The sequence below is a fragment of the Schistocerca serialis genome, chromosome 2, assembly GCF_023864345.2.
Source record: "Schistocerca serialis cubense isolate TAMUIC-IGC-003099 chromosome 2, iqSchSeri2.2, whole genome shotgun sequence".
Taxonomy (NCBI): Eukaryota; Metazoa; Arthropoda; class Insecta; order Orthoptera; family Acrididae; genus Schistocerca; species Schistocerca serialis.
Genome location: NC_064639.1, coordinates 417,096,819 through 417,121,207, shown reverse-complemented (window position 1 = coordinate 417,121,207; position 24,389 = coordinate 417,096,819). Strand labels below are relative to the sequence as shown.

The 24,389-nt window shown below is 41.4% G+C and overlaps 1 protein-coding gene across 2 annotated transcripts in view; it reads right to left on the bottom strand.

Moving 5' to 3' along the window:
* LOC126455583 (protein takeout-like) overlaps positions 1 to 24,389 on the bottom strand; it is a 94,817-nt gene that overhangs the window by 21,559 nt on the left and 48,869 nt on the right. For both annotated transcript variants that reach the window (XM_050091341.1, XM_050091339.1), the window contains exon 4: positions 1,142 to 1,275. In XM_050091341.1, the coding sequence (XP_049947298.1) occupies positions 1,142 to 1,275 (134 nt within the window). The remainder of the gene's footprint in view (positions 1 to 1,141; positions 1,276 to 24,389) is intronic.

Genomic DNA, 24,389 nt, shown 5'->3' with positions numbered 1-24,389 from the left:
AAAGTTCTTGGAAGTTCCCTGCAGAAATATTAAGCCAAGCTGTTTCTACAGCAGTCTGTAATTGCGAAAGTGTTGCCGGTGCAGGTTGTTGAGCATGAACTGACCTCTCCTTTATGACCCATGAATGTTCGATGGAATTGATGCAGAACGATCTGGGTGGCCAAATCATTCGCTCGAACTGTCCAAAATGTTCTTCAAACCAATCTCGAACATGTGTGGCCCAGTGACATGCCGCATTGTCACCCATAAAAATTCCATCGTTACTTGGAAACATGAAGGCCATGAATGGTTGCAAATGGTGTTCAATTAGCTGTAAATACAGCCCCTAACATAATGGAGCCACTACCAGCTTGCACAGTGCCTTGTTGACAACTTGGGTCGATGGCTTCGAGGGATCTGTGCCACACTCAAACCCTGCCACTGGCTCTTACCGACAGAATCGTGACTCATCGACCAGCCCAGGTTTTCCAGTCATCTAGGACCCAGCCGATGTGAGCACGAGCTCCTGGGCGATGTCATGTTGTTAGCAAAGGAAGTCACGTTGGCCGTCTACTGTCATACCTCATTAATGCTAAATTTCGTCGCATTGTCGTAACGGATCCGTTCATCGTACGTCTCACGTTGATTTTTGCGGCTATATCCTGCTGTGTTGCTTGTCTGTTAGCACTGACAACTCTAAGCAAAGACCGCTGCTCTCGGTCGTTAACTGAAGGCTGAGGGCCACTGCGTTATCCATTGTGAAAGGTAACGCCTGAAATTCGGTATTCTTGGCACACTCTTGACACTGTGCGTCTCGTAACAACGAATTCTCTAACGATTTCCTAAATGGAATGTTCCATGCATATAGCTGTAACTACGATTCCGCATTCTAAGTCTATTAATTCCCGTCGTGCGGCCATAATCGCGTCCGAGACCCTTTCACATGAATCACCTGAATACAAATGATAGCTCCGCCAATGCACAGCCGTTTACACCTTGTATACACGATACTACGCCATCTGAATACGAGCCTATCGCTGTCCCATGACTTTTGCCACCTCAATGTGTATCCTCTAATGCACAAGCTTGCAGAATTTCCTTGCGCAGTATCTGTGAACCTTACATGTACGCTTACTCGACCAGAACTGCCAGCGGCACTCACCGAGTTTCATTGTGCCTGTGCCCGAACCATCCAGTGGCAGCACCAGTACCTTACCAGACACGTTGTACTTGAAGCTCATGTCCAGCATAGGGAAAAACAGGTCAATCTCCAAGCGTCTCTCTTTGAGAAGCACTCTGTAACACAAGATATAGTGATAATCCGAGCACATGATAATATCCTATTTCAAAACTTGTTAAATACACAGGACTGTACTTCTCATCATTTCTCACATACTTAAGGTGCAACTACATTGCTCAGTATATGCTATGAACTATTGCAAACGTTGATCAATGAATAATACACCGAGTGTTCATTTTCAATGAAGACATTTAAATATCTCGAAACCTACAGTTCGGATCAGAGACGGTATAATTCCAGTTTGTTTGCCTTAGAGGGGGTCATGCAGCTAGACCAACCACCCCACCTCGTTCGTCGGTGACGGGAGATAACTTTGAAGTTTTCAGTGGGACCCCCGTTATTTATTGCATATTACGATTCTACGACAAAATTGATATATGTTTTGTTTAAACCATTTTCTTCGTTTCGCTGTAATCGTAGCAATAAAAATGGGTACATAATAGTGATTTACTACTTTCAACTCAATGGCCCTTGAATATCCTTTGACAAGTGGGGCCCTCCATGCACCCCATTCGCCATGTTGTATTCCTCCGCTATTTCGAACTCGACGCGCCACCGTGGTCGTGTAGCGAGCAACGACGCGTCGTAACATGCAGTACACTGAAACCGGGCCTCACGTATCTTGCAGTCATAAAACAGATAGCGATTCTAAGTATTACAATACTTGCACAGTGTTTACTGCCTGCATACGTACCTGTCATTTGGAGAACAGACGTGCAAGTGGACGATGAATGTTGCAACCACAGAAGAAGAAACTGAAATGATCCTGATTTACGGAGAATGTAGGAGAAATTTTGAGGCTGCTGTTTCCTTGTATGAGATTGAGATTGAAAAACACTGCAATAATTTAATAGAAAAGATGAAGGCATTTAGCTGGATAAAATATGGATGTCAACATTGCAGCAACGGCGTGCCAATCGATTAATTTCAACTGAGAAATTTGGCAATATCAGAGATCATAGCACAGCCGACGTCAAGTGATTGACAGCGGCGCCATCTGGGTGATTTATATATACGGCGCTCACTCGTGCTCTCGTTGCAGTTCGCCGATTGTCCTCGGAGGATGCCTTCCGCAGTCGAAGGCGAAACGTGAGAGGAGAGTCTTATGTATGGACCATGGCATCTCAGCCTAGAAGTGTTAGGTGATGACAACACCTGCCGTGCAAGGCCTTCATTTTGTGTAGGAACTGCTATTTAGCGGGAAACATAGTAACATTTACCATTTTGGAAATGTTGTTGTAATGGGAATAGAAATTGACCTCCTTGTACTCACGACTCGTTTACAGCAAGGCATCGAAAACTTATTGTTTTCTAAAACCGACAAGAGAAAGTGTAGAAGTCAAGTGGTTTTGCACTGCTTCCTACAAATTCATCAGTGAACATATTCTGTTCACTTCCTCCGTCTGTGGATATGATATAACATCCGCTTTTTTCGGCAAAGGCATAACGAAGTCCTGCAACGTTATTAAAAATAATGAACACCTAAGCTCAGTATCTGGTTCAAAATGGCTCTGAGCACTATGGGACGTAACATCTATGGTCATCAGTCCCCTAGAACTTAGAACTACTTAAACCTGACTAACCTAAGGACGTCACACAACACCCAGTCATCACGAGGCAGAGAAAATCCCTGACCCCGCCAGGAATCGAACCCGGGAAACCGGGCGCGGGAAGCGAGAATGCTACCTCACGACCACGAGCTGCGGACTCCAGTATCTGGCATGTACAAGAAATCGGACGCTACCCGTGAAGAAATAAAAACAGCTCCTGAGCTGTTTGTTATCGCACTGTATAATGGAAGTGATAGCATTTCCCATACGCTGGATAATTTGCGTTACCAGTTATTTGTCAAGTCTGCCACAAAAAGCAAATTGAAACTTGCAAGGTGCCCCTCACCCCCCCTTCCCCCCCCCCTTCCCCCCCCCCCCCCCCCCCCCCCCCCCCCCCCCCCCCCGCCGGAAAGATGCTGCACGACATAATTCGTAACGGAGTTTCCAGCAAGCCCAGAGTTGGATGAGAAACTGCAAATCTCTTAAGAAATGGGGCTGGACTGAGGGTAATCAGGGTCCGAAGCCTGTTGTGATGAGCCAAAGTCCAGCACCTCAATCAGTTCTTAACGTTGTTCCGTGATCATGTAAGCTGAGCTGTGGTGGAGCTCACAACTACAAAAAAGCAGGTTTGAATTGATCTCCAATCTGCAAAAGCAGCAGTGGAGTCAAATGTGAAAACTTGCCAGAATTTTTATATGAAGAAAGAGAAGAAGAAATAAATTTATATAAATTTTTGAGGAAACAGACGTCCAAACTAACGATCTGGAAGCGGCTGACTCACTGCTGGAAGAACACGTCGAATACACTCGATCTACTTATCCTGATTCTACTACTCAAGGCATTTCTGGGAACACAGTGGAACTTGGTGCATGAAAACGTCGGAAGTGACTGATCCATCCACCTCAATTGCAGCAGAAGTTGAAACACTCTATCACAAGCATTGCGAATCCAAGTGTTTTTTAACTGTAATAAAGCTACTTATGTTTCATATGTATTGCTTGGCTTCTTTATACAAGCATAATTAGTTACCTACATCATTTCACCTATTTCAGCTAATACTAGTAGTCCAATTTTCCGTCACTACCTATTTGATAAGTATAACATAATGAGTAAATGATGTAATTTATTATAGATGCACGTAAGTCATGGCTGAAATGTCCTGGGGCAAACTTCAGTTACTGAAGCAAGAATCACAACGCCGCACCTCGGCAAGAAACGAAAAAACGGGAATGTTCAGTTTTTTTCACTGAAAAATACGTCTGAAGTGCCCCAGTGTGCATGAAAAACGTCAAATCTTTATCCGGAGTTTGTCCACCTTAGTACAGTTGTGTTAGTCTTGTTGTAGACTACTTCATGGTCCGTGACGGCAAGAACAGTGTCACTTCCTCATTGTCACTGGCAGGTGTACATGGGTCATTAAGAAGAGAAGCACATTCTGAGTTGTCAAACTTTTCGTTTTATATATATATATATATATGAGGTAAGCTGAACGTCATTTTTAAGATAACTCATTATTATTACGTGTGTGTTTATGCAGGCTCTGTATCTTACGTTACAATGTTCTTCAGACATGTATGAACGCCTGAAGGAACAGACACTGTTCTGACGATTACAGCTCTTAAAAATATTACGAAATTTCGTGTGTTTCGGAGTACAGTAACTCCTGCTACAAAGAACTTTATACTGAATCCCTTTTGTCGGCGAAAAGTATTCCTACATTATTTAAGGCCATTTACCATTTATGATTCTGTTTTTCGTAAATTGTGTCCCTTAAATCGTACCTAATTAATGTAGCTTATTAAATTGTTTTAATTTTCATAAATTCAGTTTTGCATTTAGTACTTTTCTAATACAACAGTTTCAACTTAATTTTCATTTTTAATTTTAACTTAAGTTCTAAATTCGCTTGATGGAGGTTCTAATGTCGTATTACAGTGAAGCGCGAAAGAAACTGGTATTGGCATGCGTATTCTCGTAGAAACGTATGTAAATAGCAGGATACAGCGCTGAGGTCGGCCACGTCTATATAAGACCTCAAGTGTCTGGTGCAGTTGTTGGATCGGTTACTGCTACTACAATGGCAGGTTATCAAGATATATATACATATATATATATATATATATATATATATATATATATATATATATATCTGCGCTCGCGCGCGCGCGTGCGGGCGTTTGAGACGTAACACCCCTTTAATTTTGTGAGTGGTTGCACATATCGAAACACGGTTTTCGACAAATGTTATGTACGTCTAGGGGCAAGCATGTTTTTGTTTGGTTAATGTTTAACGTAAAAAAAATTCCAGAAATATTCTAGAATGAGAGAGCATCGTGGCCCGGAATGGCATTTGCGGTGCAAGTACATACAAGCTGGCGTCTTGGACCAGACTGCGTAGATGTACACCGCATGGAAGGTCTGCTCTGCCACAATAAAGCTGTATTTCCCCTTGAACCAACTTGCCATCTAACTGCAGGCTCACCTACGAACGTTTCATAATGATGTATGACATAACCTAGAATCTAGCGTATCACAAAGGGGCTTCGGAAAACTATTTCACAATTATGTACACTTCCATATTTACGTGAGCTGCAAAAAGCATCTTCTGTATTAAATATCTGAATATAAGAAGAAAGATTTGACCTATCTTTTCCTGTACGTGCTTCTTAGAGGTAAAATACATGCGATCGGACAACTGTCTCTGTTAACACTGCTCTGACTTATATCATATGGGATAGATTCGTTGAACCAAACATTTTACTATACATACTTTGGTGACTACCTGTTCACTGCAAAATAAATTCTTCTTAACGAAACCCCGTTTCATGCTGAACGCAAGCGCGTAATGGCAGTGTTACCATCTACGTGCAATACAAACTGCCGACTTATTTGACATTGCAACGCAATATCATACACACATATATGAAATAAACAATTCACTAACAATTATACTTATCCTTTATTTAAGCATATAGTCAAACTGTTGACCATGGACTGAAAGGCACATTTGCAATCGCCGTTCGACAGAACGATGAACAGATGTAATTACAACAGATGGTATGGCAGAGCACGCACTGGCGATTCGACGACACACATCATTAGGCTTCGTGGGGCTTCGTCATGGACAGAATCGTTGTTTCCCAAAGAAAGAAATGAAGAGGTGTCAAATCGCGGGACCTCGCACGCCATGACAATAGAATTTCGTCCTATTCAACGTCCAGGAAAGTTCTCATTCAGCATTTGTGTTGCAACACGGGACGAGTAAGCTGGTCAACCGTAGCGTTGCAGTCACATACACCGTCGAATATTCAGTGGTACTTTTTCTAGAAGAACTGGCAGAATGTTCGTCAGAAAGTGTGCCTACGAATGTCCATTTAGAACGCCTGATATGAAGTAAGGATCTACAATGTAATTTCCTATAATGCCGCACCGTACGTTTACACTCTACGGCCGTTGATGTTGCACCTAACGAAGCCAGTGTGGATTTTCGGTTGCCCAGTACTGTATGCAATGCAAATTTACATTAGCGTGTTTAGAAAACGTTGCTTCACCGGTGAAGAGTAAACGTTGGGAAAATGTAAGGTCGTCCCTCAGTTGCTGAAGGGCAAACCGACAAAATTCTGCGCGACGTTCGAAATCACAGTCGTCGAATACCTGATGTAGAAACGGATGATAGGGATGGCAATATTGTCCATGCAGAATGCAAATGACACTCGTCTTGCTGATTCCATATTACTTGGTAATATGTCTTGTACCACTGTGCGGATTTTTCGTTACTGTTGCAGTTTTCTTTCGTGTCCTCTTTTTGACGTTCAAGCAGCCTGCCAACTCTAGCGTCTTAATAATTCGTGCAATCGCGTGGCGCGTCGACGCTGGCGAACCGAATATTTAGCCGTATACCTCTGTACTGCTTTACGGCATTTCTTTTATAGTCACCATATAAAGTGGTATATCCAGCCACTCCTCGTTGCGGTACGTGCCCGTATGCAACGCATGTTGAAGCAGTAATGTGCGGCCTGCAGTGCAGACAAGAAAACTGGCAAGTGTGTAGACGTTCTGACACACAGTAGCACAAGAGCTCTGCTTGGTGGTGTTTGCATCGCTAATGGCGATTCCGGTCACTGTGCTCTTGAGTTCTAGGACATTTCTCAAATTTTTTACGATACGTTTCAACGAAAATATTAACAAATGCTAAATCACAGTAATTGTCTTCTCAAGATCTATCGAACGCAGTTGTAAAGAGCATACGGTTCAATTAAAAAAGCTCTGTTGATACCAGCGCCAGAAACATTAACCAAACAAAAAATACGTGCAGCTCGACGCTCTAACATTTGGCACTTGACTCACGAAAAAATGCCGAAAGTATTATATCAGCTTTTAGGCAATCAAGCAAAATGCGACAGCTCAAAGAGTTATTTAATAATTAGCTAATAACACCTCATATTCGATGAGTACATAACAAAGTGTACATATTACTGTTTACTGACTATAAAGTAATTTACTGCCAAATTACTACTTAATATTTAAAGGGCGCTTACATTATTTCAAAACAAGTTTAAAGAATATTTTCTCAAATATTTTACTTCTCTGTCACTGTTCTTGACAATATATAGATACATAGATGCGTATTCCTGCGATGTATAGATGCCCAGGAATCACACGAGTCCAGAGGGAGTAATTGAATACCGCATGGTGAGATATTCAGATCAAATTTATAACGTAAAATCTGATACATTTCTGATATATAAACAGAAACTGAAATAGATGTTCATAAACACTAGAGATTTTGCTAATTTTTGACGAACTGTAGCGCCCTTGGCATTCCGTAAGTTGTAGCAATCGAATTTGTAGAGAATCTTTTGCTCTTTTTAAAAAAGGAAACAGTCATGAAAGCTCTAGGAGCACAAGAGATTGACTTTTTTGGACAAAACTGAAATAGGTACGAAATTTTCAAAGATTTTAGACTACATAAATTATTTTGGCAAAATTAGGTTTTTCAATTTCTCCAACCATGTAAATGGGTTAAAAGAATAAAATCTTCCGCTCCAGCTTTCGCGAGATATACCTGCTATTTGACAGGACTACAGATACGAACCACAGCCCAGCAAGGTAGGCAGCCGACAGCAAAAGAGTCAGCCGGTCGGAAGGCACTGGGACTCAGCATAGGCGGCGGCCTGTAGCTAGCGAAGAACTTGTCAGATCGCTGACTCGTCTTAACAAACGGACTGGCGTCGAGCTCCTTTCGTGGCTAATGGCTGGTTATTCAGACTGGATGTCAAAATTTGGTGCTAAGTACAGTGTGGACATCAATAACACCAGGCAAACTGCAGAGGTGGATTTCTGACTGGAAACAGAGGAAAAAGGTCCCATGAATATGTGTCCGGAAATGGACCCGGAACACAGTACAGAGCTGCGTCGCGTCTTCATCACAACAGATGTTCAAAGTGGCCTCCATGGGATGCAATGCACGCGTTCACATGTCGCTTTGTGGATTGCCACACTCTTCTGCACGTTCCGGTTTCTCTCCGAATAGCGTCACAGGCGTCTTGAACAAGCTTTTGAAGCGTCTGCACATTAGGAAGCAGTTCAGCACACACAACGCTTTTCAAATGCCCCCTGAGGTAAAAACCCAGGGCGTCCGATGATTTAGCAGGTGAATCTGTAGGGCCTCTGCGACTTATCCAGCTTCAGAGAATGGTGTTGTTGAGAAGTCGGCGAACTGTAATGCGGATGTGGGGCGGTGCTCCGTCATGCAGAAACCACGTAACCTGTCGTATTGCCAAAGACACATTCTCAAGCAGCCCACACATAGTATTCCGCAGGAAGTCCATGTACGTCCCTCTGTCGAGGTGTTGTGGAATAATAACAGGTCTAAGTATGTGGTCGACAAGAATCCCTGCCCACACTCTGATGCTGAACCGATGCTGAAAAGACGCTTCACATCCTCCGTGGGTTGTCTGCAGCCTGTAGATGACGATTATGCAGATTGATGTCGCCAGTTCTGGTAAAGATTGCTTCATCGGTAAAGAAGACCGATGATAGAAATCTTATAATCGTGATGGTCTAGTGTAAAAAAAAGTCTACAAAATCCTCCCTGTAGAGGGACATTCGCTTGCACTTGCTGCACGTGGAGGGATAGTAGCAGTTGTCATCCGGGATACACATAATCCTATTTTGCCTTATGCCATGTTCGCGGGCAACGTGCGTGCAGCTTGTACTAAGGTTCGTCTCAATGTCGTATAGAACCCGGTCCTCCAGACCTGGTGTACGCACACAGAATCGCCCTAAAGGCCTTGAAATGTGTGATGTGGGTGATGTCTGTGAGGGTATTCGTTTTGTCATAGCCTCGCCGCCTCTCGACCATTGCTATCTACCTTATTCCCGGCATTAATACTGGACCATTCTGCGATTCGTCAGCGCCATGTACCGAGGCAACGACGCAATTCCGGATACATGTTCCTAAGACCTTTTTCTTCCTTTCCACTCAGGAACCTGTTCCTACTGTATGTCGGTTTGGTGAATGCTCACCCTGTATATGAGAGCCTGCTCTGCTCTGCTTTCCCTTCTGCCCTCTAACTGATGTGGTGAGGTCATATCCTTGAACAGCCATGGCATTACTGCTTCAGTGTTTCCGTCATGTCACTAGCTTCCGAGTCCTGGCGGTACCGTATTGGTGTCGCAGCTTCTCCATTCAGAAGAGAATTCTCCATTCAGAACCTTGTAAGGGGCTCACCACTATGCTGGAGCAAATGTAATCTCGATGTATTGCTCACTTCCTAGAACGACAATTCACAGGTGCTGCCTGAGACATAAAACATCTTTGCCCCTGTTAAAAGAGATCTGCAATTGAATCGCAGGTCAGAGCAGTCTCTGCCGCAGTTGCAGTCGCTCGCTGCTACAGTGTAGTTGCAGTCCGTCGATGGTACTGCGCAGTTTATAGTTAGTAGTTGTTAAAAGTCGCAGTGCAGAACAAATTGTAAAGTTTTATTATATGGAACTGAATAACAATTCTGATCAGCCGCAGAGCTAAATGATACCATGGAATGAGAAGATGATGAACAAATGATTAATTGTTAATACAGGGTTTTACAAAAAGGTACGGCCAGACTTTCAGGAAACATTCCTCACACACAAAGAAAGAAAATATGTTATGTGGACATGTGTCCGGAAACGCTTACTTTCCATGTTAGAGCTCACTTTATTACTTCTCTTCAAATCACATTAATCATGGAATGGAAACACACAGCAACAGAACGTACCAGCGTGAATTCACTTTGTTACAGGAAATGTTCAAAATATCCTCCGTTAGCGAGGATACATGCATCCACCCTCCGTCGCATGGAATCCCTGTTGCGCTGATGCAGCCCTGGAGAATGGCGTATTGTATCACAGCCGTCCACAATACGAGCACGAAGAGTCTCTACAATTCGTACCGGGGTTGCGTAGACAAGAGCTTTCAAATGCCCCCACAAAGGAAAGTCAAGAGGGTTAAGGTCAGGAGAGCGTGGAGACCATGGAATTGGTCCTCCTCTACCAATCCATCGGTCACCGAATCTGTTGTTGAGAAGCGTACGAACACTTCGACTGAAATGTGCAGGAGCTCCATCGTGCATGAACCACATGTTGTGTAGTACTTGTAAAGGCACATGTTCTAGCAGCACAGGTAGAGTATGCCGTATGAAATCATGATAACGTGCTCCATTGAGCGTAGGTGGACGAAACTAAAATGAGCTCTAACATGGAAATTAAGCGTTTCCGGACACATGTCCACATAACATCTTTCCTTTATTTGTGTGTGAGGAATGTTTCCTGAAAGTTTGGCCGTACCTTTTTGTAACACCCTGTATAATGAAAAATCAAGTGTACTTAAGTCAACCATCTATTGTAAGGTAAATTTTATTATTTTTATTGGCATGCGCGTAGTTAAGTCACTTGTCTGAGATGTTAATATTAATCTGTTTCAATCTTTTTTTGTGATTCGTCAGCACCAGGTGACCAGATTTGTATTATATTCAGTTTTCTCGTGTAACGGATTGTAGATCTTTATCAATAACGTAAAAATTTTTTAGAATACATTTGTTTTTACCAGTCAACAATAAAAGTATAATTTCCCCTTAAGTCAATGCCAGTCCCGATCCAGTCATTTATCTAAATTAAAATATTCCAGAATTCTTCTCTAGTGCTTTTTAGTAATCAGACGACCAGCTGTGCAGCTACGTCACTACGTAAAGTCAGTTTTTCTAGTAATTCAGCTCTCAGACAAATGTCATCCAGTATCAGTAGATAAGCCAGCATTGCACTAACCTGTGCCATTTATGAACAGATATATAGACAGCGCTATCCGTCGACACCATCACGAGGTAAGAATTTTTCAGTTTATTTTTCACGGACAGATTCAGATTGATTTCACAGGGCCATGGCGTAGCGCTACTTACGTCAAAATTTGTCAGTTTTTCGTGAGTTAAGATTTATCGGTTTTCAAACGTCAGGATTTAATTATCCAAATTTAATTAATCTGTTCGGGAAGGTAACACATCATGATTTTATACAGGAAGGTTACAACCTCTCCATTCAGAAGAGAATTTTATTATGTCTGTAGTTTTTAATACAAAAAGTATTTTATATGGAGTAGCTCAAATTATAAGCAGATTTCAGTTTTTTATTTTAGATCTGAAGATGGCCATTTGAGAAAGTCGAAATTGATAATCTGGAAAGGTAGTTGTGATTGTGTCTGAAAATTAAAAGAAGTTGATTATACATTTTATTTACGGTACTGCAACACAGTTCAATCGTGTGTTCTACTTCCAAATACTGCTCTCGTGTCTATATTAGCAGCAGTCATCAAAGCAAAATTAATGTTGACTCTCCATTATTAGAGTGTTTGGGAGAACTAGTCATCACAAAACTATTCCGTCTGGTATACGACTGGCAAAGTATCTTCAGACTTAAAGAAGAACGTAATAATTACAGCTGTACAGGAAGTACATCCTGACAAGTACGCATTTTACAGAAACGTCGGTTTAATTAATCATCGTTGAAAAATGCTGCCACGAATTATCTCCATAAAAACAGGATCACTAGTAGAAAGCGACCGCAATACAGCGACTTTCAGTGAAAAATGTCCTCCCCGGTATTAGAATTACGTATTGTGTATACGAGCACAGGTTGTGATGCAGTAACGTCAACGTACGGTCCTGAGTCGCGCACAAATAGCCAAAGTGGTGAAAGCGACCGCCATCGTAAACCACGAAGGCCGAGTTCGTTGCCGTCATCCCCTTATACAGCTGATGCTGGTCCATATTTGCAACTGCGAATACAGTTTATGTACTTCATAATGGCTGTACTGGTCGCAGTGCCTGCATGTCGGAAGGAACATTGCATCGTTCTTCTTAACAACACATGCTCTGCAATATAGTATCGAAGATCAGTTTATCTTCCAGACAAATGGAGAAGTATGTCTGGCTAAACTGACCTTACGACTTGTCTCAGAAGACAGACTGACAAACGTAAGAGGTACGGTTACACTACTTGTAGATTTAGAGAGAACTTTTGGCACTGTTGACTGGAACACACTCTACGAAATTCTGAAACAAGGATGAAATACTGGGAGCTTAAAGTTATCTGTAAATTGTACAGAAACGAAACTAAACGTTTGAGAGTAGAAAAACATGAAAGATGTGTAGTAGTTCAGAAGGGAATACCACAGGGTTGCAGCCGATTCATAACGTTATTATCTAAGTATACTAGCAAAGATAAATAGGAAAGCGAATACAGACAGAATAAAAAATGAGTTGATGGTATTGTAATTCTAACACCACCATAAACGACATTTCTTGAAAAATAGATTATAAGATTAACATCTACAAAAGTAAAAAAAAGAGAGTGGAGGTTTGTACAATTAAACCAGGACGTTGCTGAGGAAATCAGACTTGAGAATGACAGGCTATAAATAGTAGATGATTTCTGCTGTATGAGCATCAAAAAAATTGAAGATGGAAGAATTTTGGAGAATGTAAAATGCGACTAGCAGCATCAAGGAAGCTGTTTTTGGAAAAGACAAAATTGTAACGTGGAATATAAGTTTAAGAGATGGGAAGTCTCTTCTGAAGGCGTATTTTTCTGCCATGTACAGAAACAAAACGTGGACGTTACGCGAATCCAAGTCAAGAATGTAGAAGATTAGATCGGAAGAGGAAACTAAAAGTGAAGAAATGGTGCATCGAATTGGGAAAAAAGAAATTTATGACAGAATTTGACTAAAAGAAGTGACTGATTGATGGGACACATCCTGAGGTATTAAGAAACAGTCTACTTGGGTCGATCCAGAAATTATGCCTCTCATTCATGGAAACTTCAGGAGATACATAAATCATAACAGCACAGCTAAATAGAGCCATATTTCATTTGCATTTTCACACATAATCACCACCATTCGTTATCACTTTTTCCAAAGATCAACCAGAGCCTGCATACCGCGCTTGTAAAAATTGGAACCAACTGAGGCTAACTACTTCCTCACAGTTTTGATCACAGCATCCGACTCTTGAAATTGTTCACCACGTAGTCCATCTTTCAGAGGCCTAAAGAGATGGAAGTCTGAAGGCGCTAAATCGGGACTGTACGGTGGATGCGGTAAGACAGTCGAGCCGAATTTTGCAATGAGTTGCGTGGTTGCAAAACTGATGTGGGATCTGGCGTTATAATGTTGCAGGTGAAAGTTAGTGTTCTTCTCTGACCTCACACTCGAAATCCGGGTTTCCAGCTTAGCCAGTGTCGTCTTGTAGCATGCTGAAATGACAGTTTCTCCAGTTTACAGAGCATCCAAAAGAACTACACCCTGACTACCCAACTGGACTGTGCACATCACTTTGCCTGCAGACTGCTGTGTCTTCAATTTCTTCTCTGACGGAGGATTCGAATGTCGCGATTCCGGGGATTCTCTTTTGGATTCCGGCTCGTTGTGGTGACACCACGCCTCGTTGCCGGTGCTGTTCAGAAAATTGTCACCTTCAGCTTCAAACTGGTCCAGCAGGTTCCTGACAAATTTTCATTCGATGAGTTTTTTGTTCTTCTGTAAGCATCCGCTGGACCTATCTCGCACAGACTTTGCAATAACCGATCTTTTCCAACATTGCTTCCAAGTCGTTACAGCCAACATTCAGCTTTGCAGATAATTCTCTGGTCATTATCCGCCGGTGAGGATGGTTGAGTCAATCAAGACCCTCTTCATTGTGAGAAATGACAGCTGTGAAGGGTCGCCCAAACCGTGAATTTTAACCACCTTGAAAAAGCCGTATCCATCACCTCACATTGGTCACGTATATGTTATCGTCTCCATACACCTTTACCGAGCGTCGATGGATTTCAATCGGTGCAATTTCTTCAGCAGTGAGTAATTCAATCACACTTCCCTGTTATATAAGCGCGTGCATATCAGACTCCATTTTGGAACACTCCTTTCCTGGTGTCAACTAACGCGGGGCAACGGAACCATCTGCAAATGAAAGAGGAAGGTTCAAGCATTAGCACTATACCATCGACATCTGGCGCGAACATCCAAAGTCACCACGAAAAAAAGGCGGCATTACTTTCGGAGCGATCCTCGTATTTGGTAATGGAGGGAAGTTTGATGGGTCGAAAGTGTAGGACACGTAGACATGAATACAGTAAGCAAGATCGAATGGACGTGGGGTTGCAGTAACTATGCAGAGACGAAAAGCCTTGCACATGATGTGGACGGTAGACCACAACATAAAGACCGCACGCAGATTCCAGTTCGCAATACTCCGTGAATGTATGTGTATTCTCATAACAGCAGCCCTACCATAGCATAAGTCTCTTATATAACTACTTGTCATGAAGCTTGTCACTTCAGGAGACTCCCCATCCGATTTCTGATATATGTCAGCTTCCTGTTTCAAAACAAATCAAAACCATTTGCTGTCATTTTCTAAACAGAGAGCTCATTAACATAAATAAATGAATTACCGATATTTTAAGACCTTAAGCTCCTCGTAATATATTTGTCAACTATGATCATCGCCATTCATCCAGTGTGTTTGGTAGAAATTACGATGAGGATCCAGCTGCTGTAGAAGGCTTAAGACGATAATCGAACGACAGTGGGCCTTAGAAAGCCGAAATCCATATCAGTAAAATCAGATATTAAGATATTCACGACAACGTTATGAAAACGGACTAAATTTTTCCTTTGGTGCACTTGGGTTAATGATAGTAATCCATTACTATAACTGGCTCACTCGAAGATCCAAACAACAATGTTTCAGTGTAGTTTTTATAGTGCTGAATCTATATAAATGAGTTTTCACAGGTCTAGATGCTGAGACGAAAGTAGCACATTTACATGAACAATAATGTCGGCACAGCATTATAGTAATCCATTTCATCAGGAAACTTATGATACGAATACTGTTGAATGATCCTCTGTGTAATTTAGCAACGCCAGTTAAATCCAAACCCTTTGAAGAGCTGTGATGTATAATGATAATGTCTGAGGACAGGTTGATGCAGCTCTCCATGCTCCTCTATCCTGTGCAAGCCTTTTCATCTCAGAACAACTGCTGCAACCTAAATCCTTCTGAATCTGCTTACTGTATTCACCTCTTAGTCTCTCTCTACGATTTGTACCTCCCTCCCCCTCTTCCATCCCTCTCCCCCCCCCCCCCCCCTCACACACACACGCACACTTCCCTCGAGTAATAAACTGTTGATCCGTTGCTCAGAATTTCTTCCAGTAGTCATTCCCTTCTTCTATTCAGTACCTCCTCATTAGTTAAGTGACCTATCTATCTAATCTTCAGCATTGTTCTGTAGCATCACATTTCAAAAACTTACGTTCTCTTCTTGTCTAAACTGTTTGTCGTCCATTGTCACTTCCATGCATGGCTACATTCCATACAATCAGAAAAGACTTTCTAACAGAAATCTATATACTATTTTAACAAATTTCTCTTCTTCAGAAGTATAATGTAGCAAATTTAATTGTAATTCAAAGACATCTTCTTTGAAAGTTTGTGAGATCTGTGTTAATTAGCAATTGTTAAGTAACTGATTCTTTTCAAGGAAACAGGACAGTAAAAGTCAGCAGTAAAATTCTAAATGCTTATAATTGTAGCTCATTAACTTCATTTAGGCATCAAAATATGTTCTATGTGTTTCATTTATACCTAGACGTAATATGGCCCTAAAGGCAACAATAACAACATGACATTACGTACACAGATTGTGTAGTGAAGTTTATCGCAGCCGCTGCTCATGGAATGCAATACACATGTTGGTACAGCTATCACAAACGCAACTCCACTAGTCGCATCATTCAGAGCATTTGAATGAGTGCAGCTGTTGTACACATCCTATTTCGTCATTAGTGTTCCAGTCGCTGACCAGTTTGCAGTTGCCATTTGTAACAACAGAAGCTGCAGCACTTATTGTTAGTTTGTACAGAGCTGTTAGTTTAGCTGCTTTGTTCTGTGCTTCTGAGTGGAATTGCATAATAGCTATTTATTTCTCTTTCTACTTCTTCATTTGTAATTATTTGTGTATTTCATGAGCTATATTGTTGTATTATCCTAGTAGGGTGTTGTTTTATCCGAACAAAGAATGAGGGCTGTACTTCAGAATGCTGTTGACCGTGGCGTCGACCATTTGGCAGACGTAGCAAATGATAGGGAAATATAAACTTCGCAGCCGACGACACCCAGTGAATACAGAGCAATTCCAGTTGCTGACTGCCTAACACCAAATTTTAAAACGAAATCGTAGACGTAGTAATCATCAAAACTTGATGCACAATTCAGCTGAGATAAACATGAATCAGATATTTCCAACAGCGCGTCTCATCAAAAATTAGAATGCACTCCTAATGGATGTTAAGCATGCTGTTGAGAATATTTTAGACTTCTTCAATGATAGATAATGCTTTATCTTTTACCTGATGTTTCTCAGACGAACCACCAGTTAGAAACTCTGTCATTGTATTCATTGAGCCAGTACAATTTAACTACGAAAATAGATCGAAACAGCCATAGAGGAAAGTTGTGCAGCAAGTAATTCACTAACTCTCATCGTACGAAGTTGGGTTCATATCCTGATTCAGCCACTCAGATGCAGACATTCTGTTGTTTTGCTAAACGGCTTACAGCAATTGCTGAGGTGGCTATACAGAAACTCCCCAGCCATATGCTTGTCACACCTATCGATACTGGTAATTTCAATGTGGTTCATTACTTGTCACTTTACGTATAAGATGTATATACAGCTCTTTTGAACACTAACGCAGTAATATCTAGGTGTCTCCTAGATTTACTGCCTTTAATATTTCACAATTATTTAGCTGTGTTGTCAGTTCGACTAATATGTATAGTTTAATTAGAAGTCGATTTAGATTTTAAATAGTTAGTAAGAGTGTTACCGAAGAAAGGTAATGTTGCAGGTTAGTCTTAGTTTAGCACACAATTTTAATCTGTCATGAAATTTTAAAAAAACACGCGCTCCGCTGAAGACTAAAAGATTGGCTCTGAGAACTTGCTTACTAAACGTATTAAATGCGATGTACTAAGAAGAAGAGCAGGGAGCTTTTTCTTCACTGTTATTTTCCAGCAGCGATTCAAGAATTGTCAGCAAATCTTAAATGTCAAACGTGTGTAAATCCGCTATGGGACTCAACTGCTGAGGTCATTAGTCCCCTAGAACTTAGAACTAGTTAAACCTAACTAACCTAAGGACATCACAAATATCCATGCCCGAGGCAGGATTCGAACCTGCGACCGTAGCGGTCTTGCGGTTCCAGTCTGCAGCGCCTTTAACCGCACGGCCACTTCGGCCGGCAAATCCTTCTACCTTTAGCCTTATTAACATGGTTATCGCCAGAGAGACGAGCTTTGGAACTAAAAGTGTTCGCATTGTTGATGATGACTAAATTGTAGAAAAAAAACTATTGACATAGTCCTCATGATTCCATAGCTTTTTCTCTTCTTGAGCCTCTTTTTCACCACTCTTTTAGCTCAGGAAATCGCTATGTAATGAAAGTAAACGGACACCAATATTCTCAAGGAATTTCAGTAAAGCACTGTGCCGTCAATCGCATTCGCGGCAATGCGGATTCATCGTTGTGTGTAGTCCCCGAACGGTCATTTTATTCTTAGAATGTATACGCACTGTCATTTACGATAAGAGTTGTCATCAAGTATTATTCTCTGTCGACCCAGTGACATAATTTGAACATTCAACCGTTATCGTGAGACACATAACACTAGAGACATACAGTATGTCGCAGTTTTCGCCTGCCGTGGAAAATACCAGCTGCTGATTGCTACCAGCAGGTCGTGCCTCGTGGTACGCCTACAGGAATGAAGCAGAACTGTGCGCTTTCATTTTTGGAACTGTGTCCACACAGACAGTGCGAACAGTCTCCACAAAAATAATATCTTCTCTTGGGGTCCATTACGCAGAACAGTAAACAAAAGAAAAACGATTGGTCAAGTGCGAGTGGGAGTCCAGAATCTCAATGGTGTTTGCCTGTTATCGATATCGATACTGACAAGATATTGGTCCTAGAAATTCCTAGATCGTATGAAAATGTCTACTGTAATTCTTTAGACTAGCCCATACATACAAAAGAAGCGAGCAGGGGATTTCAGAGAGAGAGAGAGAGAGAGAGAGAGAAAGAGAAGATTTAATGAAACGTTTTTATTAAGTAACTAAAAAGTGACTACAACTTACATTTTACGTTTGCATGCAGTAATGTTTGACAGATGATGAATGCAATGTATATTCAAAAAGCAAAAGATATTTTTATGTGATATAATCACACATTAACAAGTTTCATACTTTTCGCTATACTTGTACCGTGCAACCTTGCTTCCTGCCGAAGTTCATGATTCTAGGTCAACGAGAAACAAGGCTACTTCCGTAGGTTTTGATGAATGAGTTTGCAAGTATCAAAATATGTGACATAATGACCGACTCTTTTGACTACATTGACAAAAACTTACATTTTTTCACCACCAATGGACCATAGATCTTAGAATGTCACATAAATTTGAAATTGCTACGTCCACCTGTTCTTAACAGACGGACAGACAGATAGATAAACAGTTAAAAAACATTTTTTGTGTTATATAATTACAAATTAACCATTTGAGATTTTTTCTTCACCTTTATTGTGAAACCGCGCTTCTCGCCAAATTTTACGGTTCTAGGTCAACGGGGAACACGTTATAGGTTTTGATGAGAGAGTTTTCGAGCATCAAAGTATGTGACATAAACTGATTGCATTGGATTAGAAGCTTAAACATCTTACACCGCCAAGGGGCAATAAATTTTAATATTTGACATAAATGTGAGCTTGATACGTCTATGAGTTGCTGAGAAAAAGGGTTCTTGACAGTCGGACTGACAGACAGACAGACAGACAGACAGATGGACTACATCTTATAAGGGTTGCATTTTTACAGATTGGGAAACGGAATCCTATAAACAGGACTCTAGTGTGGGAAGTAGCTGGGATAGGCAATACCAAGAATAAAAAGTTGCTGTAATGCAATCGGCGAAAGCTGATCCCCGACAGTTGCAGTGGGAAGCACAAGGCAGCTTCGCGAGTCTACCCCAATCAATAATGTAACGGGATTTTGCAAACGTCTCTATGGCAACGCCACAGTGTTGCCTCTGCTCGGTAGACGACTACTGTTTTCGCCTGCAGCTGAAAGCTGGTAACACTGCTGTGAGCTGTCAGGGACCTTCTTACGCCGTCTCGACTATAGATCCCGTCGGAATCTCTTCACTTTAGTGTGACGCCTGATTATTGCACTAAAGGAATACGATGGCGCCCGTGTACCAATACAAGTATTGGGCTCTCAGTCCCACAGGTTCATCAAGGGCATGGAGCAGTGATGTTTCGAACCAGTTTCTTGCACAGATGTCAATGCCTGTCATTGCTATTGAAGTTAAGGCCAGTTAGTTCGTGATAGGTTCTTCCAAACGTGTGACCAGCCCTAAAACTTTTCGGTGATGATCTGTCCAGTCTAACACATGAGAACATATCGTAAATTTCGTTAACACTTTCCTGTAGAAGGGATGAACTGACTGACTGGGATGAAATCCAGCATTAGCTGACATGTACATGACTGCAATGATTGACAGATGAAACTTGTAGTGTATCGTCACAAGAACATCGCCATACATATTTCTCGATCGATGTTTGAGCAGCAATCTCTGGACCATTTTGTGGGCAGAATGCCAAGGAGGACCCCAGAGTGTTACATGGTTCATTTAGACTTATTTTTCGATATAATAGTGACTAATGAACCATGGACCTCGCTTTTGGTCGGGAGGCTTGAGTGCCTCAGTGACACACATACCTGTACCGCAGGTGCAACCACAGCGGAGGGGTATCTGTTGACAAACTTGTGATTTCTAAAGAGAGGTAACGGCCTCTTCAGTAGTTGCAGGGACAACGGTCTGGATGACTTACTGACCTGGCCGTGTAATGTTAACCAAAACGACCTTGCTGTGCTGGTACTGCGAATATCCGAAAGCAAGAGGAAACAACAATCGTAAATTTTCCCGAGGGCTTGCAACTTTACTGTATGGTTAAATGATGATGGCATCCTCTTGGATAAAATATTCCGGAGGTAAAATAGTCCCCCATTCGGATCTCCACGCGGGGACCACTCAGGATGATGTCTTTATCAGAAGAAAGAAAACTGGCGTTCTACGGATCGGAGCGTGGAATGTCAAATCCCTTATTCGGGCAGGTAGGTTAGAAAATTTTTAAAAGGGAAACGAATAGGTTAAAGTTATATATAGTGGGAATTAGTGAAGTTCGGTGGCAGGAGGAACAAGACTTCTGGTCAGGTGAATACAAGTTTATAAATACAAAATCAAATAGGGGTAATGCAGGAGTAGGTTTAATAATGAATAAAAAAAATATGGGGGTCAGCTATTACGAATAGAACAGTGAACGCATTATTGTAGCCAAGATAGACACACAACTACCACAGTAGTAAAAGTTTATATGCCACCTAGCTCCGCAGATGATGAAGACAGTGAAGAAATGTATGATGAGATAAAAGAAATTATTCAGATAGTGAAGGGAAACGAAAATTTAATAGTCATGGGGGACCGAAATTCGATAGTAGGAAAAGCAAGAGAAGGCAAAGTAGTAAGTGAATATGGAATGGGGATAAGGATCGAAATAGGAAGCCGCCCACTAGAATTTTTCACAGATCAAAACTTGATCATAGCTAACACTTGGTTTAAGAATCATGAAAGAAGGTTGTATACATGGAAGAGGACTGGAGACACTGGAAGGTTTGAGATAGATTATATAATGGTAAGACAGAGATTTAGGAACCAGGTTTTAAATTGTAAGACATTTCCAGGGGCAAATGAGGCCTCTGACCACAACTTATTGGTTATGAACTGTAGAGTAAAACTGAATAAACTGCAAAGAGGTGGGAATTTAAGATGGGGCCTGGATAAACAGAAAGAAGCAGAGGTTGTATAGTGTTTCAGAGAGAGCATTACGGAAAGATTGACAGGTGCAGGGCAAATAAATACGGTAGAAGAAGAATTGGTAGCTTTGAGAGATGAAATAGTGAAGGCAGAAGAGGATCAAGTAGGAAAAAAGCCGAGGGCTGGTAGAAATCCTTGGGTAACGGAAGAGATATTGAATTTAATTGATTAAAGGAGAAAATATAAAAATGCACTAAATGAAGCAGGCAAAAACGAATACAAACGTCTTAAAAATGAGGTCGACAGGAAGTGCAAAATGGCTAAGCTGGGATGGCTAGAGGACAAATGTAAGGATGTAGAGGCATATATCACTAGGGGTAAGATAGAAACTGCCTACAGGAAAATTGAAGAGGCCTTTGGAGAAAAAAAAAACCACTTGTATGAATATCATGAGCTCAGATGAAAAACCAGTTCTAAGCAAATAAGCGAAAACAGAAAGGTAGAAGGAGTATACAGAGGGTCTATACAAGGGCGATGTACTTGAGGGCAATGTTATGGAATTGGAAGAGGGCGTAAGTGAAGATGAAATGGGAGATGTGGTACTGCGTGATAAGTTTGACAGAGCACTGAAAGACCTATGTCGAAACAAGGCCCCAGGAGTAGACAACATTCCATTAGAACTATTGATAGCCTTGGTAGAGCCAGCCATGACAAACCTCTAACATCTGGGGAGCAAGATGTATGAGACAGGTGAAATACTCTGACTTCAAGAAGAATTTAATAATTCCAATCCCAAAGAAAGCAGGTGGTGACAGGTGTGAAAATTACCGAACTATCAGTTTAATAAGTCACAGCTGCAAAATATTTACATGAATTCATTACGGACGAATGGAAGGACTAATAGTAGACGACCCTGGGGAAGATCAGTTCGGATTCCGTAGAAATGTAGGAATACGTGAATCAATACTGACCCTACGAGTTATGTTAGAAGATAGATTAAGGAAAGGCAAACCTACGTTTCTAGTATTTTTATACTTACAAGGGGACCCTCCATGCTGTAAATCACGGATTTTGGTGCGCTTCAGATATGTTTTAGAGGCACCTACCCTGAGTACATTACTATCCGGTTTTTTAGCGACGGGCCTTGGTTTTTGAGAAAATCGATTTTGAAGTTCATTCCGCGTTCTGTATACCCGTAACATTACCTCTGCTTCGAGCAAGTCAGCGTAGAACAGCGGTGAAAGTTCACTGCTATCACGCTGGAGGTACCGTGTTCGAATCTTGCTCTTGTACTTTTTTTCAGAATCGACCGAATTTTTCAATTTTATTCCAAAGAATATCAACAAACAGAGTAAGGTGTGCGAAATAATAAAGATATATTCAGTTATTAAATTTTACTTTCACACAATATTACAAAATCTTGCTTGATGTGCCAGAACAATATTGTGGGTGATACTTATCACAGAAACAACAGAAACACAAATTTTCGCAGTACCACCCGCATTTTATGAAAGCAGCCGTCTTGCAGACGCACGATTTCTTCATGAGCGATACCGGGAAACACAATTCTTCTGCATTCAAAAAGATTTCTCTTTCATCGGCTAATTTCGATGCGAACCATCCGTATCTAATCATGCCTTCAAAATTAGGTGCACTGAATGGATGTAGGATTAGCGACTGTAATTTTATCGAATCTTCCCTAGAAGCGATCTCTCTATTGTCTTTCTTCAAGTCTGGAGCATTTATAATTTCGCACACCTTGTACTGTTTGTTTATATTCTTTGAAATAAAATTGAAAATTCGGTCTATTTTGAAAAAAAGAAAGTAACGAGCAGCATTCGAACACGGTACCTCCAGTGTGGTAGCCGTGAACCTTTACCATTGCCCGACGTTGACTTGCTCGAAACATGTGTAATGTTACCGGTATAAAAATCGCGAAATGAACTTCAAAATCGATTTTCTCAAACATCAAGCCCGTCGCGAAAAAACCGGATAGCCAAGTACTCAGGATAAGTGCCTCTACAACATATTTCAAGCGCATCAAAATCAGAGATCTACATTATGGAGGGCCCCCTTGTTAGAGAAAGCTTTTGACAGTGTTGGCTGGAACACTTACAAATTATGAAGGTGGCAGGGGTCAAATACAGGGAGCGAAAGGCTATTTACAATTTGTACAGGAACCAGATGGCAGTTATAAGAATCGAGGGGCATCAAAGGGAAGCAGCGACTGGGAAGGGTGTGAGACAGAGTTGTAGCCTATCCCCGAAGTTATTCAAATGGTTCAAATGGCTCTAAGCAGTATGGGACTTAACATCTGAGGTCATCAGTTCCTTAGACATAGAGCTACTTAAACCTAACTAACCTATGGACATTACACACATCCATGTCCGAGGCAGGATTCAAAGCTACAACCTAGCAGCAGCGCGGTTCCGGACTGAAAGGCCTAGAACCGCTCGGCCACAGCGGCCGGCCAATGTTATTCAGTATGTAAATTGAGCAAGCAGTAAAGGAAACAAAAGAAGAATTTGGAGCAGGAATTAAAATCCATGGAGAAGAAATAAAAACTTTGAGGTTTGCCGATGACATTGTAATTCTGTCAGAGACAGCAAAGGACGTGGAAGAGTAGCTGAACGGAATGGACAGTGTCTTGAAAGGAGGATATAAGATGAACCTCAACAAATGCAAAACGAGGATAATGGAATGTAGTCTAATGAAATCAGGTGATGCTAAGGGAATTAGATTAGGAAATGAGACACTTAAAGCAGTAGATGAGTTCTGCTATTTGGGGAGCAAAATAACTGATGAAGGTCGAAGTAGAGAGGATATAAAATGTAGACTAGCAATGGCAAGGAAAGCGTTTCTGAAGAAGAGAAATTTGTTAACATCGAGTATAGATGTAAGTGTCAGGAAGTCGTTTCTGAAAGTATTTGTATGGAGCGTAGCCATGTATGGAAGTGAAACATGGACGATAAATGGTTTAGACAAGAAGATAATAGAAGCTTCCGAAATGTGGTGCTACAGAAGAATGCTGAATATTAGATGGGTCGATCAAATAACTAATGAGGAGGTACTGAACAGAATCGGGG